The sequence below is a fragment of the Narcine bancroftii genome, chromosome 9 (genome assembly GCF_036971445.1).
Source record: "Narcine bancroftii isolate sNarBan1 chromosome 9, sNarBan1.hap1, whole genome shotgun sequence".
Taxonomy (NCBI): domain Eukaryota; kingdom Metazoa; phylum Chordata; class Chondrichthyes; order Torpediniformes; family Narcinidae; genus Narcine; species Narcine bancroftii.
The window spans coordinates 96,819,191-96,835,699 of record NC_091477.1 but is presented as its reverse complement, the minus strand read 5'-3'; the positions used below and the strand labels follow the sequence as shown (position 1 = coordinate 96,835,699).

The 16,509-nt window shown below is 41.9% G+C and overlaps 1 protein-coding gene across 5 annotated transcripts in view; it reads right to left on the bottom strand.

The window, feature by feature from the left end:
• The window catches only part of LOC138742490 (mitofusin-1-like), a 69,560-nt gene that overhangs the window by 50,684 nt on the left and 2,367 nt on the right, over positions 1-16,509 (bottom strand). Inside the window, exons 1-2 of one of the 5 annotated variants that reach the window (XM_069896964.1) lie at positions 14,171-14,256; positions 5,868-5,989 (exon numbers count right to left, since the gene is read on the bottom strand). In XM_069896964.1, coding sequence (XP_069753065.1) covers positions 5,868-5,982 — 115 coding nt within the window. In that variant the 5' untranslated portion in view covers positions 5,983-5,989; positions 14,171-14,256. Of the gene's footprint in view, positions 1-5,867; positions 5,990-13,222; positions 13,327-13,606; positions 13,703-13,873; positions 14,257-16,509 lie in introns of those variants that run through there. The other 4 variants (XM_069896963.1, XM_069896962.1, XM_069896965.1 and 1 more) reach the window with 4 other exon arrangements.

The following is a 16,509-nucleotide window of genomic DNA, read 5'->3' as shown; positions in this document are numbered from 1 at the left end:
GCTGCAGCAATGGTGGTGGAAGCATGTACAATAGGATGTTTTAAGTGTCTATTAGATACATGCAACTGAGAAAAATTGAGTGTTCTGCAAAAGTGAAATTCTAGGCAGTTGTTGGAGTAGGTTGTGAAGAAGGCAAATGCAATGCTGGCATTCATTTCAAGAGGAATAGAATACAAAAGCAGAGATGTGATGTTGAGGCTTTACAAGTCAATGATGAGTCCTCACATGAGTATCATGAGCAGTTTTGGGTTCCTCATTTAAGAAAGGATGTGGTGGCATTGGGGAGGGTTTAGAGGAGGTTCACAGGGATAATTCTGGGAATGAAGGGGTATCATATGAGGAGCATTTGACAGCTCTTGACCTATACTTGTTGGAATTTAGGGGGGGGTGAGGAGATTTCAATGAAACATTTTGAATGTTGAAAGGAGTGGACAGAGTAGATGTAGAAAGGTTGTTTCCCCATGGTGGGAGAGTTGAGGCAAGAGGACAACTTCAGAATTGAAGGGCGTCCACTTAGAACAGAGATGCACGGAGGAATTTCTTTAGCCAGAGGGTGTTAAACCTATGGAATTTGTTGCCACAGGCTGTTGGGTGTATTTAATATAGAGATTGATAGGTTCTTGATTAGCCAGGGCATTGAAGGTTACACAGAGAAGGCTGAGCAATGGGGCTGAGAAGGGAAATGGATCAGCTCATGATTAAACTGCAGGGAAGACTCGGTGGGCTGAATAGCCCATTTCTGCTCCTGTCTTGTGGTCTTATCGTTATTAGGACAGCACATCACTGTGGGATGAAGGGCCTATACTGAGCTGTAGATTTCTATATTCTATGTACCAGAAACATTTTCTCCACATCTAGCCCTGTCAACAATAATTTTTGTTCCCACTCTTGTCACAGACAATAGTATAACATTCAACAAACTCTCAAATTAAACAAAAATGTAGACATGCGGCACAATTATAGGCCATTTCGGTCCACGAGTCCATGCTGCCCAATTTACACCTCTTAACCTATACCACCCTCCCCTGGTACGTTTTGAATGGAGGGATTGGAAAACAGGTCCCAGAGAAAACCCAAACAGACACTAGGAGAATGAACAAATGTACAGATAGCGCAGGACGAACCCCAGTCCGGTCTCGATCACTGGCGCTGTAAAGGCATTACACTAACCGCTACGCCAACTGTGCCACCCCTTCCAAATAACTAACAGAACTCAACAGCCCACTCACTAACAAACCCAGAGCTTGTAAGCCTCATTGGAAGTCACCCATCTTACCCACACACAAATATGAATGGAGCATTTTAGTTACATGGAGAGATAGGGTGGATTTTCCTGATGCAGAGGAGGCCAAGGAAACAGTCCCCCATTCCAGAGGTCTACAAAACTAGAGGATGTGGATTTAAGTAGAGGGGATCAGAGGATGGATTTTATTTTATTCCCCACTGAGATTGTACAGGATGAGCTCCAGTTGCAAAGGTCAAATTTATGGACACCTGTATTGTGGAGGGTCAGGACTGTCATGTGACAGCCCTGCCCACCACCTGGTCGAAAGATACACCACTTGCCAATCAATGATTGGCCCTGCCCCACACATCAGTGCACAGCTAATCACTGGCCCTTTGTACTTGGGCCATTGGATTTGTAATCGACTTAACCTTGTTGGCACCAAACCATTGGCTCCCTGTAAATTACCTTGACTGGGACCACCCCCCCACCCCTATAAAGGACACTACGTGTGTTGGGTTCTTTCTCTTTGCCATCTTTAAGTGACCACCCTGCTTCACTCCAGGCTGAGTACCATGGAACAATGCTGGAGAAATCATTGATGAGGTGTACATTGTGATAGAGAGTGTTTTAATTAGGTTTTGCTAATGGCATAGGGCCGTGCCTGCACTGAGTCAAGGTGTGGCAGGTATCAATTTTTTTTCCTTGGTTGTAAGAGTGTGTGGGTGTGGGGGATGCGCGCATTTTATTCCTGGTGCGATTTTCCCAAACTCGTCCATAAATTGTGTGCATGTTTTATTCCCAGTGCAATTTTCCCATGATCATCCAAAAGTTGTGTGCATGCGCTTTATTCCTGATACCATTTTCCCATCTTTTTGTAAATAAAATCATTTACTACTAAACTGTGTTCAGAGTCCTTGCTTTTGAGACCCATCGAATCAGTTTTCTCACTCACAACACCCCACATATTCAAGCTATTATATTTAAATTTTGTTAAAAAAAAGTGTAATCTCCCCAGTAATCGGACACGATTGTTGCTCAAAAACAAACTCTGGCAGTTTCACTGCAGGAGGTCACCTAAGAGAGCTCCTCCAGAAATGGAATGCCATCACCTCTACTGACATGTATGTAACAATAGGCCTTGTTAACTATGTAACAAGCTCAAAACCAGCCATTGATGTGGGAAATCCTGATTCTGTACCATTGTAACTAGGCAGGGGAAGCTAGCTGATCATATATGAATGTGAAAGCAGCAATAACAAAAATAACTGATTGATTAGGCTTTCAGAGACATGTTACTGGTGTGGATAGATCATCTAGGGCAGGGGTGCTCGCACACCTTAGGGGGTGCGAGATAGCATTGCAGGGGGTGCGAGATAGCATTGCAGGGGGTGCGAGATAGCATTGCAGGGGGTGCGAGATAGCATTGCAGGGGGTGCGAGATAGCATTGCAGGGGGTGCGAGATAGCATTGCAGGGGGTGCGAGATAGCATTGCAGGGGGTGCGAGATAGCATTGCAGGGGGTGCGAGATAGCATTGCAGGGGGTGCGAGATAGCATTGCAGGGGGTGCGAGATAGCATTGCAGGGGGTGCGAGATAGCATTGCAGGGGGTGCGAGATAGCATTGCAGGGGGTGCGAGATAGCATTGCAGGGGGTGCGAGATAGCATTGCAGGGGGTGCGAGATAGCATTGCAGGGGGTGCGAGATAGCATTGCAGGGGGTGCGAGATAGCATTGCAGGGGGTGCGAGATAGCATTGCAGGGGGTGCGAGATAGCATTGCAGGGGGTGCGAGATAGCATTGCAGGGGGTGCGAGATAGCATTGCAGGGGGTGCGAGATAGCATTGCAGGGGGTGCGAGATAGCATTGCAGGGGGTGCGAGATAGCATTGCAGGGGGTGCGAGATAGCATTGCAGGGGGTGCGAGATAGCATTGCAGGGGGTGCGAGATAGCATTGCAGGGGGTGCGAGATAGCATTGCAGGGGGTGCGAGATAGCATTGCAGGGGGTGCGAGATAGCATTGCAGGGGGTGCGAGATAGCATTGCAGGGGGTGCGAGATAGCATTGCAGGGGGTGCGAGATAGCATTGCAGGGGGTGCGAGATAGCATTGCAGGGGGTGCGAGATAGCATTGCAGGGGGTGCGAGATAGCATTGCAGGGGGTGCGAGATAGCATTGCAGGGGGTGCGAGATAGCATTGCAGGGGGTGCGAGATAGCATTGCAGGGGGTGCGAGATAGCATTGCAGGGGGTGCGAGATAGCATTGCAGGGGGTGCGAGATAGCATTGCAGGGGGTGCGAGATAGCATTGCAGGGGGTGCGAGATAGCATTGCAGGGGGTGCGAGATAGCATTGCAGGGGGTGCGAGATAGCATTGCAGGGGGTGCGAGATAGCATTGCAGGGGGTGCGAGATAGCATTGCAGGGGGTGCGAGATAGCATTGCAGGGGGTGCGAGATAGCATTGCAGGGGGTGCGAGATAGCATTGCAGGGGGTGCGAGATAGCATTGCAGGGGGTGCGAGATAGCATTGCAGGGGGTGCGAGATAGCATTGCAGGGGGTGCGAGATAGCATTGCAGGGGGTGCGAGATAGCATTGCAGGGGGTGCGAGATAGCATTGCAGGGGGTGCGAGATAGCATTGCAGGGGGTGCGAGATAGCATTGCAGGGGGTGCGAGATAGCATTGCAGGGGGTGCGAGATAGCATTGCAGGGGGTGCGAGATAGCATTGCAGGGGGTGCGAGATAGCATTGCAGGGGGTGCGAGATAGCATTGCAGGGGGTGCGAGATAGCATTCCAGGGGGTGCGAGATAGCATTCCAGGGGGTGCGAGATAGCATTCCAGGGGGTGCGAGATAGCATTCCAGGGGGTGCGAGATAGCATTCCAGGGGGTGCGAGATAGCATTCCATTTTTTTTAATATAAATCCATACTCCTTCAATTTGGATAATATGTCGGATGATGAAGAGCTGAAGGAAGATCTTATTGAACTGCGCACAAATCGTGTTCTTGAAATGCAGTTTGAAAGCAAAACTTTGGAACAATATTGGTGTTCGGCAATGGACAGGCTTCCAAGACTTTGTGAAAAAGCACTAACTGTGCTCATCCCATTCGCGACGACATACTTATGCGAGTCTGAATTTGGTGCCCTTTTGTCAATCAAGACAAAATCTAGAAATCACTTGGGTCCACGGGCTATCAGCAACAAAGTGCCACGTTTTGAAAAACTCGAGCAATAAACAGGAACAAAAGAGTCATTAAATTTAAATTGGCTGATGAACATTTGAACATTCGTTCTTTAATTTTTTTTAAAGAAATTTCATGCATGGATGAAAATTTAATTTTTTTGTAGGTGTTATGCAACTTTTAATTTGTTGTAATATTTTTTCTTTTCCATATGTTTCATTTTTGTTTATATATTATTAAAAATTGATTATACAAATTAGTTTTGGTCACCTTCACCTTAAATAAATTATTACTTTAAGGGGTGCGAGAACATATTAAAAATTGTTTAGGGGTGCGGGGCATAAAAAAGGTTGGGAACCACTGATCTCGGGGATGGAAAGATATTTTAAAAAGATGGTCAAACAGTACAAGTTTACACTGTTTGCAAATAGCCTGTTTTAGCCTGAGACAAATGCCAGTTAAGGGAATGAAATCAGCGCCCAGAACTTTCTGTTCATCAAGTTCAATGTTGAGCACAATCATGTTTTACAAGTTCATAGTGGGATCAAGAGAATCCGAGTATGCTGGTACAGTGTACAGTCTACCATCAGCTCTAGTGTGACCACAGTCAGGAAAAGCACATTATACAAATGTATTTACTATCTACTGTTGACTTGTACAAATCACAAGCAACTTGGCTTTGGGCAGCACGTTAATGCAGCAGTTAGACACCACCAGCAACCCAGGTTCAAATCCAGCGCTGTCTGTAAGGTTCTCTGGCACCTAGGGTTAGGGTTAGGGAAATGTAAGGGAGTTGTAGGTTAATTGGGGCATTTAAGTGGCATGGGTTCAGGGTTAGGGTTAGGGAAATGTAAGGGAGTTGTAGGTTAATTGGGGCATTTAAGTGGCATGGGTTCAGGGTTAGGGTTAGGGAAATGTAAGGGAGTGTAGGTTAATTGGGGCATTTAAGTGGCATGGGTTCAGGGTTAGGGAAATGTAAGGGAGTTTTGTAGGTTAATTGGGGCATTTAAGTGGCAAGGGTTCATGTTCAGGGTTAGGGTTAGGGATAGGGAAATGTAAGGGAATTGTAGGTTAATTGGGGCATTTAAGTGGCATGGGTTCATGCTGGAAAGGCCTGTTGTGCTGTATGTCTACAATTAAAATGTATAATTCAACATCTATTACTTTTTAAAAAAGATATACAGCACAGTAATAGACCCTTTCAACCCATGAGGCCAAATCATACCAATTGACCAACATTCCTCAGTACATTTTTTGAAGGGTGGGAGGAAACTGGAGGCCCTGAGGAAAACCTATGCAGGCATGGGGGAGAAACAACAAATTCCTTACAAACAATGTGGGATTTGAACCCCAGTTCCGATCGCTGGTGCTGTAACAGCTTTGCACTAATCATTATGCTACCTATATTGATCTATGTGTTGACAATTATTAAATCTATTAAATCATAAAATCATCACTTACCTTCAATAAACCTTGCCCCTTCATTAACATATTCCAATAATTGTTCAAAGATGGTATTAATCTTCTTCTTAGCCTGCACAAAGTGCTTCAGTGGAGATGAACTCGAGTCTGCCATGATTAAACTATTAAAAAAAGTCATTAGTAGGTGAAATAAAGTAATTCTAACCCAACAATAATTTTCATTTAGTGCAAGATATCCCAAAATGTTTGGAAAGAGCATTACAGAATAAAATTTGACAGCATGCCACAAGAAAAAAAATGAAACCCAAAAGAAAGTTAATTCTGGAGGGTCTTAAAGAAGGTGCCTCAGGGATCAGTGCTGGGTCCATTGTTGTTTGTCATCCATGTCAGTGATCTGGATAATAATGTGGTAAATTGGATCAGTAAGTTTGCAGATGTCACTAAAATTGGAAGCGTTGTGGACAGCAAGGAAGGCTTTCAAAGCTTGCAGAGGGATTGAGACCAGCTGGAAAAAATAGTTTGAAAAATGGCAGATGGAGTTTAATGCAGATGTGTGTGAGGTGTTGTATTTTGGAAGGACAAGCAAAGGTAGGACATACATGGTAAATGGTAGGGCAATGAGGAGTGTGGTAGAATAGAGGGATCTGGGAATACAGATTCATAAATCCACGAAAATGGCATTACAGTTAGGTGGCTAGGGTCGTAAAGAAAGCTTTTTGGCATACTGGCCTTCATAGATCAAAGTTCTGAATATAGGAGTTAGGATGTTATGGTAAAGTTGTACAAGACATTGGTGAGGCCAAATTTAGAATATTGTGTGCAGTTCTGGTCACCTAACTAGAGAAAAGTTATCTATAAGATTGAAAGAGTGCAGAGAAGATTTACTAGGATGTAGTCTGGACTTTAAGAACTGAGTTACAGTGAAAGGTTAAACAGATTAGGGCTTTATTCCCTGAAGGGTACAAGAATGAGCGATTTGATAGAGAAATTTAAAATTATGAGAGGTGTAGACAGAGTTAATGCAAGTCAGCTTTTTCCACTGAGGTTAGGTAAGATACAAACCAGAGGACATGGGTTAAGGGTAAAAGGGGAAACATTAGGGGGAAACTTCTTCACAGAGAGTAGTGGGAGTGTGGAATGAGCTGCCTGCTGAAGTGGTGAATGTAGTCACAATTTTAACATTTGAGAAAAATTTGGACAGCCATATGCGTGGGAGGGTAATGGATTGGGTGAAGGCCAGTGGGACAAGGCAGAATAATAATTCAGCAGACTAGAAGGGCCTATGGTCTGCCAAACTATTATTCTGCCGAGTAATGTTGTATGGTTCTTGGTTCCAAGATGAGAAAGAGAAAATATAGGCAAATGTTGGGGGGACAAAATTCCAGGGTTCAGGACATTAGAAGAAGGAATGGCCAATACTGACATCTCAATTAAAAAATGACAACTGGATTTAAATTATTTGACAAAGGAAAACAGTTTCACATTTTCTAATGCTATAGAAACATTATCTTAATTAAAAACAATTAAAATTGTAACACTCAGTGGATGAGTTAGTAGCTAAGAAGAGGAACAGAATAATGATTTCAAGTCTTTGATATGTTAATTCTTATTTCTCCCTCCACAGTTGTTGCATGGCCCAGTGACTATTTCCAGCTTTTTCTATATTACAGATTTTCAAGTTCCACAGTATTTTAGCATTGTAATTATTCAGTTCCTTAAAGTGGCATCACAGATGGTGTGGGCAAAAAGGCTTTTGGCATATTGTGCTCAGTTTTGGTCACCGCACTGTAGGAAATACATTATGAAACTGAAGAGGGTCCCGAGAATATTTACAATAATGTTGCCCGGACTCGTGGGGCTTAGCCATCAGGAGAGGTTAAGTAGGCTAGGGGTTTAATTCTTGGAGCATAGAAAGATGATAGATGATCTCAGAGGTGCTCAAAATCATGAGGTCCAGAATAAGGGAAAAAGAGTATCAGAGAGCATAGTTTAAGATGAGGGGTGGGGGAAAGAAATTTAATAGGAACCTGAAGGCTTTATATATATATAAAAAAACAAAGGGTGGTGGGTGTATGGAACTTTGCCAGAGGAGGCACTCGAGGCAAGTACTATTGAGAAACAATTAAACGGGTATATGGATAGGATAGGTAGAGAGGTATATGGGCTAAATATAGAGAAGTGGGACTAGTTTGGATGGGCATTTGGTCAATGTAGGCAAGGGTCTGTTTCCATGTCTGTTTCTAATTGAGAAGTTATGAATTAAAATGTTTCCTAAGCTCATTTAGGGAACAGCAGTATGAAGCAATTAAAAGTGATGAAATAAAAGTGATGGGCCTCAAATCAGCAGAAAAAGCAAAGTAGAAAACATGAAGTGAAAAGAGATGGCAAGGGGGAAACATGACAAACACAACACAAGTCAGAAAGGAATTCCAATCAGAAGGTACTACCAACAGGAAGAAAAGGCATGACAAAAATATTGAATAAATATTTATGTAATATGATAATGAATGAGATCTTAAGTGAATTTGAAAACAAAGATATTGATCCATTTTTGGTAACCATAAAAGCAAGAACTGAACTTTTGTTAAAGGTGAAGAGGAAGATGGCATGTTGGAGCCCGAAGGAAAGAAACTCTGGTAAAGAAAATAGAAATGTAGGTAAAACTCATTTTGGAAACTAGCAGTTAAATAACATCTTGATTTGTTACAATCCTGGAGGAACAGAAATCAAAACTGAAAGCACTAACTGAAATGAAACAATAGTGATTTGGTCGACACCAAAATATTATTACTATCCCTTCAGAGAATTCAACACATATTTAGATACCTTTTCAATACTACCACATTACAGTGCTTCCTTCTTGCAACCCAATTTTTCAAGTTTGGAGGTTCAGTCCAAGGTTCAGTCCAAGTATATGAAAAATATCAGCCTCTTTTAAACTGTTGTTCTGTTGCTTCGATCACAAATGTAACTGCTAAATCTTAGATTCTCAAGGTGGGGGTGTGGGAACATTTTGGTGGGGTGTGGGGCTTAAGAATATTTTAATGGGGTGTAGGAATATTTTGGGAAATAATTAAAAAGTTGGTTTGAAAAAGTAAACTTGTATGTTGGTGTGAAAGATGCGGCTTGGCAATACTGTCAGTCCAACACAATTGTGGTAACTTCCAAGTAAAATCTCTTTGACCTTTTTATTTTCATAATGTTTTTGCTTTTCTGATGTTTCTTGTTGTTATCCTTGGTTAATATTATAATGATATTTTTTCTGACCGGTCTTATTATCATTCATTCCAAATATTTCATTGACGACGAAGATTCCAAATGATAAAAAATGAAGAATGTGAGATTATTGCTTCACACTGAAGTAAGGTGGTTGTCAAAGGGAAACTACTTCAAAAGGTTTATGGAACTGTTTGATCTCCTCAGCAATTTTTTGAAGGACAAATCTGAAATGAAGATCTTGCTAACAACAGATGACAAAGCTTATGAGTTACTTGATGGATATTTTTGAGAATCTAAGTACATTGAACAAGCAACTCCAAGTAGCAAATATGATGCTCGTTGATGCAAACACAAAGATATTTGGATTCATGGCACTTTTAAAATTATTCCAAAGGTATATTTCTGCAAGAAATTTCAGTCAATTCTATTGGTTGAATAAGTGTGAGGTAACTAATGCTGCTACAAACATCATTGTTGGCCATTTGAACATGTTGGTTATTGACTTCAATGATAGATTTTGTGATTTAAAGGAAATGAATTTTCCCTCTTAGTTAACTCAGCCATTGCTGGTGGACTTATCTGAAGTTCCAGTGTGCAATACCAAGAAGAGCAACATGATGAATCTGTGAAAACTCTGTTCAAAGTGAAAGGAACCATGATGTGGCTTTCAAACGAGATTGAAAAGAAATACCCAAACTCGACTACTTTACTATTGAAACATTTTCCATCATCTTATTTAATAGAATGTGGCTTCAGTGCTATTAGTGATTTGCTACAAGCAAAGAAAAACCAACTGGAAATTACAAAACATGGAGATTTAAGGTTGAAACTAACAAAATTAGTCCCTAGATTCAAAAAAATCTGCAGCCAGCGTCAGGGGCAAGGTTACCAGTGAAGTGACGACAATTGCTGAATGTGTGTTTGAGATGGTTGACATATGGAAGAAGTAGCTGAATATGAAATGTGTTCCAGTGTATTCCCGACCTTAATTGCATTGAAATACACTTGCAGTAAATGATTTAATTAAAACTTCTTTTGAATACATAACTTTTTTCAGCTAATGGTGGGGCATACTTTTTTTGAAAAATTAAAGTGGGGCCAAGGGCAAAAAAGGTTGAGAACCGCTGTATTAAATGATGTCCAACATCATATTCTTTTTCTATCACAGGGTATTTATTCAGAACTTAATATTAATATTTATCAGTTTGCAATCATAGTGGAGAGAAAAAAAACAATTTACATGCTCAGTGACAAATGATCCTGTACATTAAAATAATAATTAGCGACCTAGCTATTGAAAATTCACTCATTTACCAGTATGTAGAAAGAACTAATTTATCCATGTCAACCAAAATCAGATTCCACCAATAGATTCAATGTATCCAAACTTGCAATGAGAACATTAATTTTCACAACTTTGATAGTTTCATGCAAATCAATGCCAATATCCCATCCTAACAGTGTATTTGAGTTTAAAGCCTAGAACAAATGACAAATGTGAAAGGAATTAGTGAAGCTGTGTGCTCCCATGTACAAGATGACTATCGTCCAGTCGATCTAACATCTACGATGAAATACTTTGGAAGGATCACAATGGCCAGAATTAACACGTACCAAAGGTCTGGACCCACTGCAATTCGCCTATCATCACAATCGCTCCTCAGCAGATGCAATGTCACTGACTTTCCACTCAGCTCTGGATCACGTCAAACAGCAACTCATACATATGGCTGTTCTTCTTTGACTACAGCTCAGCCTTCAACACCATTATTCCTTCCTCAGTGCTGATCAAGAAGCTCCAAACCCTGGGCCTCTGCACCCTATTAACCATACAACAATTACAGCACGGAAACTGGCCAATTTGGCCCTTCTAGTCCGCACTGATCAAAGAACCCTCCTCTATCCCACTTACCAGCACTCTGCCCATATCCCTCCATCCATATACTTATCCAACTCTTTCTTAAATGACAAAATTGACCCTGCCTCCACCACCTTTCCCGGAAGCCCATTCCACACAGTAACCACTCTCTGAGTAAAGATCCCCCTCATGTTACTCCTAAACCTTTGCCTGTCAACTCTCAACCCATGACCTCTTGTATCCATCTCTCCTACTCTCAATGGGAAAAGCTTTTCCACATCAACTCTATCTATCTATCCCTCTCATTATCTTAAACACCTCTATTAAATCCCCTCACACCCTTCTACGTTCCAAGGAATAAAGACCTAATTTGCTCAATCTTTCCTTGTATTCCAGATGCTGAAACCCAGTCAACATTTTTGTAAATCTTCTCTATCTTGTTAATATCCTTCCTATAAATTGGTGACCAGAATTGCACACAGTACTCTAAATTTGGCCTCACCAATGCCTTGTACAGTTTCATCATTACTTCCCAACTCCTATATTCTATGCACTGATTTATATAGGCAAGCATATTAAAGGCCTTCTGCCACTGGATCCTTGACTTCCTCATTAGAAGACCATGGTCAGTATTAATTGGAAACAACATCTCCTCCTCACTGACTATTAACACAGGCACACCTTAAGGATGCGTGTTTAGCCCACTGCTCTACTCACTATACACCTACGAATGTGTGGCCAGGCACAATTCTAATGCTATCTACAAGTTTGCTGACGGTTGTCAGCAGAATCACAAACAGCCATGAGGAAGTGTACAGGAGGGAGGTAGATCAGCTCATTGAGTGGTGTCACACCAACAACCTTGCAGTCTAAATGAAGGAGATGATTGTGGACTTCAAGAGGAAATCAGGAGAATATAATCCAGTCTTCAGTAAAGGCTCAGTAAGGAAGAGGGTCAAGAACTTCAAATTCCTGGGTATCAACATCTTCGAGGATCTGTCCTGGAGCCTCCATGTCGATGCAATCATGAAGAAGGCTCATCAGTTGCTATATTTTGTGAGGTGTTTGAGGAGATTTGACAACTCTCAACAGGTGTAAAGTGGAGAGCATTCTGCCTGGTTGCACAGAGGTGCCTATGCTCAGGACAAGAATAAAAAACTCCAGAAGGTTGTTAACTCAGCCTGCGACATCACGGGCATGACCTCAATCCATCAAGGACATCGACAAGAGGTTACGTCTTAAGAAAGCAGCCTTTATCCTCAAGGACCCTCTTCACTCTGCTACCATTGGGAAAAAGGTACAGGAGCCTGCAGACAAGCACTCAGCGGTTTCTTCCCCGCTGCCGTCACATTGCTGAATGATCAATGAACCAAAGACACTGCCTTACTTCAACTCTTAGTAAACTGTTTTTATTCATTTTTGTAAGATGCTTTATATGAATGTTTGCCGCAAATTATTGAATTTTGTGACTCGTTCATGACAATAAATTCTGATTCTGAGGTTATGACGATCTGTTCCGGAGCCTCCATGTTGATGTAATCGCAAAGAAGGCTCACCAGCATCTCTACTTGGTGAGGTGTTGGGAGGAGATTCAGGATGGCATCGAAGGCTCTTGAAAATTTCGACTGATGTACCATGGAGAGAATTCTGGCTGGTTGCATCACAGTCTGGTAAGGAGGTGCCTATACTCAGCACAAGAAAAAACTCCAGAAGGTTGTTAACTCAGCCTGCGGTATCAGGACACCAGATGACCCCCACCACCAAGACCATGCCCTCTTCACTCAGGAAAAAAAAGTACAGGAGCCTATAGACAAGCACTCAGCAGCTTCTTCCCAACTGACATCAGGTTCCTGAAAGACACTGCCTTACTAAAGTGCACTTTAATTATTTTTCTTTTGGTAAGGTGGTTTATTTGAATGCTGTCGAAAAACAACGAATTTCATGACTTGTTCAGATTCTGAAACCGAGGACAAACTAGTTTTAAATCAGTAGGCACTGTTATTAGAGTAAACAACTCTTGCACAGCAGATACACCTCGCATCTTTAAACGGGAGTTGATGAGACTCCAGGAAAACTCAATGCAACATTTAATGTCAATCTCTTCTCCGTTTCTAACAACATTCGGAGCTTTCCCCGCAATTTACGAGCTTCCCTGTCGTGTTGATTGAGTACAAGGCCTGGCGTAGGCCTGTGTTCATACGAGCGATTCGTTCCTGCGACGGGGCAGGCAGTTCAAACGCGACCGAACCGTCGCCCTTTTAATACTGAATCCTCTGGCCGCTTGCAGCCCTTCTCATCGCTCCCCATCCCCACGTACCTCGGCTCCAGAAGCAGTTCAGCAGCGACCGTCCGCGGCCACGCGTGCACGAGCCCCGTCAGCCACGGGAGCCCAGGCCGCCGTGTGCACACGCTTCAAAGGGTAACAGGGCGAGCCGAGAAGCGAGGATCTGGAGCAAGTCGCAAACTGCTGGAGGAATTCAATGGGTCTGTCGGGGCAAAGAGGTTTCGGGGAGAGATCTTGCATCTCGTCCAACCTCAGATCACTCAGAAGAGGGACTATCTGTGAACAACCGCTTGGCGCAGGTAAGGAACAACCCCCCCTTGATATTTTACAGAATGACTTTTTAAATAATTTACTTTATTAAAATTTTTTTTTTTAAAAACGGCGAAATGTGGTCGAAAGATACTTGCACAAAATAACCTGCAGCCATACGGTGTGGACACGAGAGGACAAGTTGAGTCGCAGAGCTGTGAGCTTTGGATTTCCAGCATCCATGCTCATCCGAGCGAAGGTGGCAGACGAACAAGGGAACGTCTACTGAACTCAGCAACTCCACGACTTTAACCATTTCCACTCGTGAATTCGACATCTCCCACCTGACTTGTTGGTTAAAGGGGGCCGCCCCGGTGTCAAGTTGAACAGGAGTCTTCTGTTTATTCTCGAGAAAACCAATAAAACATAACTTACAGAAGTGTATTTGTGCCTCTGCGGTAATCTTGGAGATCCCACTGTAAGATGACATTTGTCTGAATCAATTTTATGCCGGTATATTTCACGGATCAAGGGTCACCCTGGTATCTTCCCCTCCCTCAACACGGTATCGAACTCTCCCACGTGTAAATCCGTTACATTTTTTAAAAATCACGAAGACCTATTCTGCATGCAGAAAAGCGGAATGCCATATAGTATTCAATAGTAAAAGCTAGCTTGCATTAGTGCACGGGTTAAAACTGCGCCACACGTAGGTTTGCTATGCCACATTACCTACTCCCTCGTGTTTAGACTATCACTTGAACAAGATCTGAAATCCTTCGTGTGGTTTTAAATTGAGTATCTTAATGAATTGTAACAATATCAGGTCATAATACTACTGGGTCATGTGATTTCGTTGCCAAGCTTTAATTGGATGATGGAATTTTTAAATTTGATGTTGCTAAACTCTAACCATGTTTTATATCGTCATTTCAAGGCTAAATGTTTGATTAAAGATGCCCTTTGCGATCAAATATGTTTAGTACTTTTAATCAAACCTTTACAGTGTTAAGCGAGTGAAGCAATTTCTCAGGAAGAAATTGTACGTTCGGCCATTACACGGGGTGGGGGAGATTCACTTTAATTTCAGAATTCTTACCCACCCACTGCCTCCCACTTTACTTCTAGTATACTGGGGTTCTGGATCCCACTTTACGTACTATGATGTGATTGCCTTCCTGAGACATTGCACAAGCTGACATCCCCAGAAGGAAGGAGGCTGAGAACTGATGGGATATATATATATACAGGTGTAAGATTATGAAACCGTGGGGCATATGTATATGAGTGTGTGAACAGTTTCCTGAGATGGTGGAAGGCATCAGCAAGTAAAATCTCTTTTCTTTGAATCTTGTCCTGCTAAGTTATTTAAGAAGCCTCCCAAGTTACCCAAGAGACATAAATAACACTGTGGTTCTGATGCCACTCTACATACTATTGATGTGATTGCCTTCTTGAGAGTATGGAGGAGGGTGTTCCTTGGATTGGAAGACTTCTGTTATGGGAAGACATTGCACAAGATTATATCCCCAAAAGGATGAAGGCTGATGAGTGATGTGATTTTTTTTTTTAAATAGATATGTATATGAAAAGAATTGATAAGGTAGGTAGTCAAAATTATTTTCTCTTGGGCTATCAATCAAAAGAGCATAGTTTTACAGTTTTAATGGGGCTTTTTTATTAATACATTGAGCGAGATTGCCAAAGGGAAAATGCCAGAAAAAAAACAATAAAGTTAGAGAAATTTAGAATATAGATGCAGTTTTTAAAAAGTTATATTTAGACGCATCCTGGTAACAGGCCTTTTTGACTCATGGGTGCAGTTTTAAAATAGACGCATCCTGGTGTAAGGGATAATGGAATGTGAGGAGTCAAGCAAGTGCTAATTAAGAATGAATTATGATGGGTTAAATAAGGGTGAAGTAAGAATGGAATGTGAGGAGTCGAGCAAGTGTTAATTAAGGAAGAATTACGATGGGTTAAATAAGCGTGAAGTAAGAATGGAATGTGAGGAAGGGTTAAGCAAGTATAATAAAATAGGGGTCTTCAAAAACAGGATAGCAAGTAGATAGATTTAGCAAGTCCTGGGGGTTGATTAATGAGTAAGAACAAAGACATGACACTTCCTGGTAAACAAGTTTGCAGAAAAAGGCACATAAACTGATCAGATGTTAGAATACATGTAGGCAGAATTACCTAATGGTTAACCAATCCAGGAGGCAGAAGAATGTTAAGGGGGAAGGTATTTCTGTACTGAAATGGAATGTATAAAAAGTTGGGTAAGCCCCAGTATCTGTGTGTATTCCCAGGGTAAGGGGAAGCACCCAACTTTGCATTGTTGTAAAATAAATGTTCTTTGTTCTCAATTTTTGTCTCGAGTGAAATCTGTGAAGGCACCTCTGCTTCTCACACTGGTAACAGGCCCTTTCGGCGCATGAACCCATGCCGCCCAATTGACCTACAACCTCTGTACTTTTTGAAGGTGGAAACTGGAGCACAAGGAGGAAACTGATACAGACATGGTGAGAATGTACAAACACCTTACAGACATCATGGAATTCTAGTCTCAGTCACTGTAACAGTGTTGTGATTACTGTCCTGCCCTAAAGGAAGTTCTTAAAGGAAGCAGGGTATCCAAGATAGCTATTGGATGTCCATTGGCTTGAAATCACGAATGGTCATTGAACTATTTGCTGAGTTGCAGAACTTGGGTAAGGATTAATATTAAGCTGAGAATAAGGTGGCAATTGGCAGAAAGGTGATAAATGTTTGAATTCCTTATGAGATCAGGAATCCACACCAATACAACCATCAATATATCGGTAATAGAGATAACTTAGGGGACCCAAGTTGGTCTGAAACAACATAAAAACAAACATCAGAAACATGCAGTAGATCAAAACACATCTATGGAAAGAGAATAAAAATGAATATTTCAGTTTAAAGATCAAAACTGTGAAGGACTGGTCTTCCCTTTTCCAGTTCTGACAAAGGTTCTTCAACTTAAAATGTTAATTCTGTTTATCTTTTCACATTTACTGCATAACCTTTTTAGGTTTTCTGTTTTGATT